The following is a 973-nucleotide window of genomic DNA, read 5'->3' as shown; positions in this document are numbered from 1 at the left end:
AGCAAAGAGCTGCAGGTCGGTGCGCTAAGGACTGCGCCTCTGCACATCAGTGGGCGCTCTACCAGCTGAGCTACCCGGGCGCCCGTGGCCCACGTCTTCCACCAGTTCCCTACGAACCTGCATGCATCGGGCGGCGTGTCCCAGGCCAGCGTACGCTCTCATCTCGATGGCCCGGTCGCCCATCTCCTGAGCCAGCTCCAGGACCCGGGTGTGGTACGATATGGCCTTGTCGAAGTCCCGCTGCGAGTGGTAGGCACTGCCCAGGTTGCTGTACGCCCGCGCCTCCTCACGCACATTCTCCAAAGTCTGACCAAAAGAAACACCATTTCAGTGATAAGCAGACATGACAACCGTGGCAGTTTTGCATTTTTCAGAGTGTCCCCAGTCGTCGAAGATCAGATATTATCAATGCTCTTCTTCCTTCAAAAAAAAGGTGTTCTTCATCAGTAGGCATCGATGACTTTAACATATACATAAAGGACTCAAAGGACTTTAAAAAAAATACTTGCATCAGGACAATAAATACAGACTCTTAATTAGAAATGAAATAATACATTGAAAAATATATCAGTGCTCAGTATAACCAAAGGAAGAAGCAGATTTTCTGTTTAGAAAGATGGAGATGGAGACGAGGACGGAGACGGAGATGGAGACAGAGATAGAGATGGAGACAGAGATGGAGACAGAGATGGAGACAGAGACGGAGATGGAGACAGAGATGGAGACAGAGACGGAGACTCGCTTCGCTAACAGATGGAAGCTGTTTTGTGTTACGAGCTTCAACACTTGAAGCTAAAGTGACCAAAACTGTCAAAACAAAATGACTTCATAAACTCTCAGTAGTCTGGAGATTGGACTTTGTTTTTAGTATTTATATTTGACTTTACAAAATCTAATTGTCAACAGATGGTCAATTTGTGTGTGAGGGGAGAGAGAGAGAGAGAGAGAGAGAGAGAGAGAGAGAGAGAGAGAG

General features: G+C 47.2%; 1 protein-coding gene across 4 annotated transcripts in view; it reads right to left on the bottom strand.

The window, feature by feature from the left end:
• ttc28 (tetratricopeptide repeat domain 28) overlaps positions 1-973 on the bottom strand; it is a 119,654-nt gene that overhangs the window by 44,502 nt on the left and 74,179 nt on the right. For all 4 annotated transcript variants that reach the window (XM_034896042.1, XM_034896043.1, XM_034896045.1 and 1 more), the window contains one exon: positions 118-306. In XM_034896042.1, the coding sequence (XP_034751933.1) occupies positions 118-306 (189 nt within the window). The remainder of the gene's footprint in view (positions 1-117; positions 307-973) is intronic.

This window comes from Etheostoma cragini, chromosome 16, assembly GCF_013103735.1.
Source record: "Etheostoma cragini isolate CJK2018 chromosome 16, CSU_Ecrag_1.0, whole genome shotgun sequence".
In the NCBI taxonomy this organism is placed as follows: Eukaryota; Metazoa; Chordata; class Actinopteri; order Perciformes; family Percidae; genus Etheostoma; species Etheostoma cragini.
The sequence above is the reverse complement of the archived record's forward strand: the minus strand, read 5'-3'. Positions and strand labels throughout refer to the sequence as shown.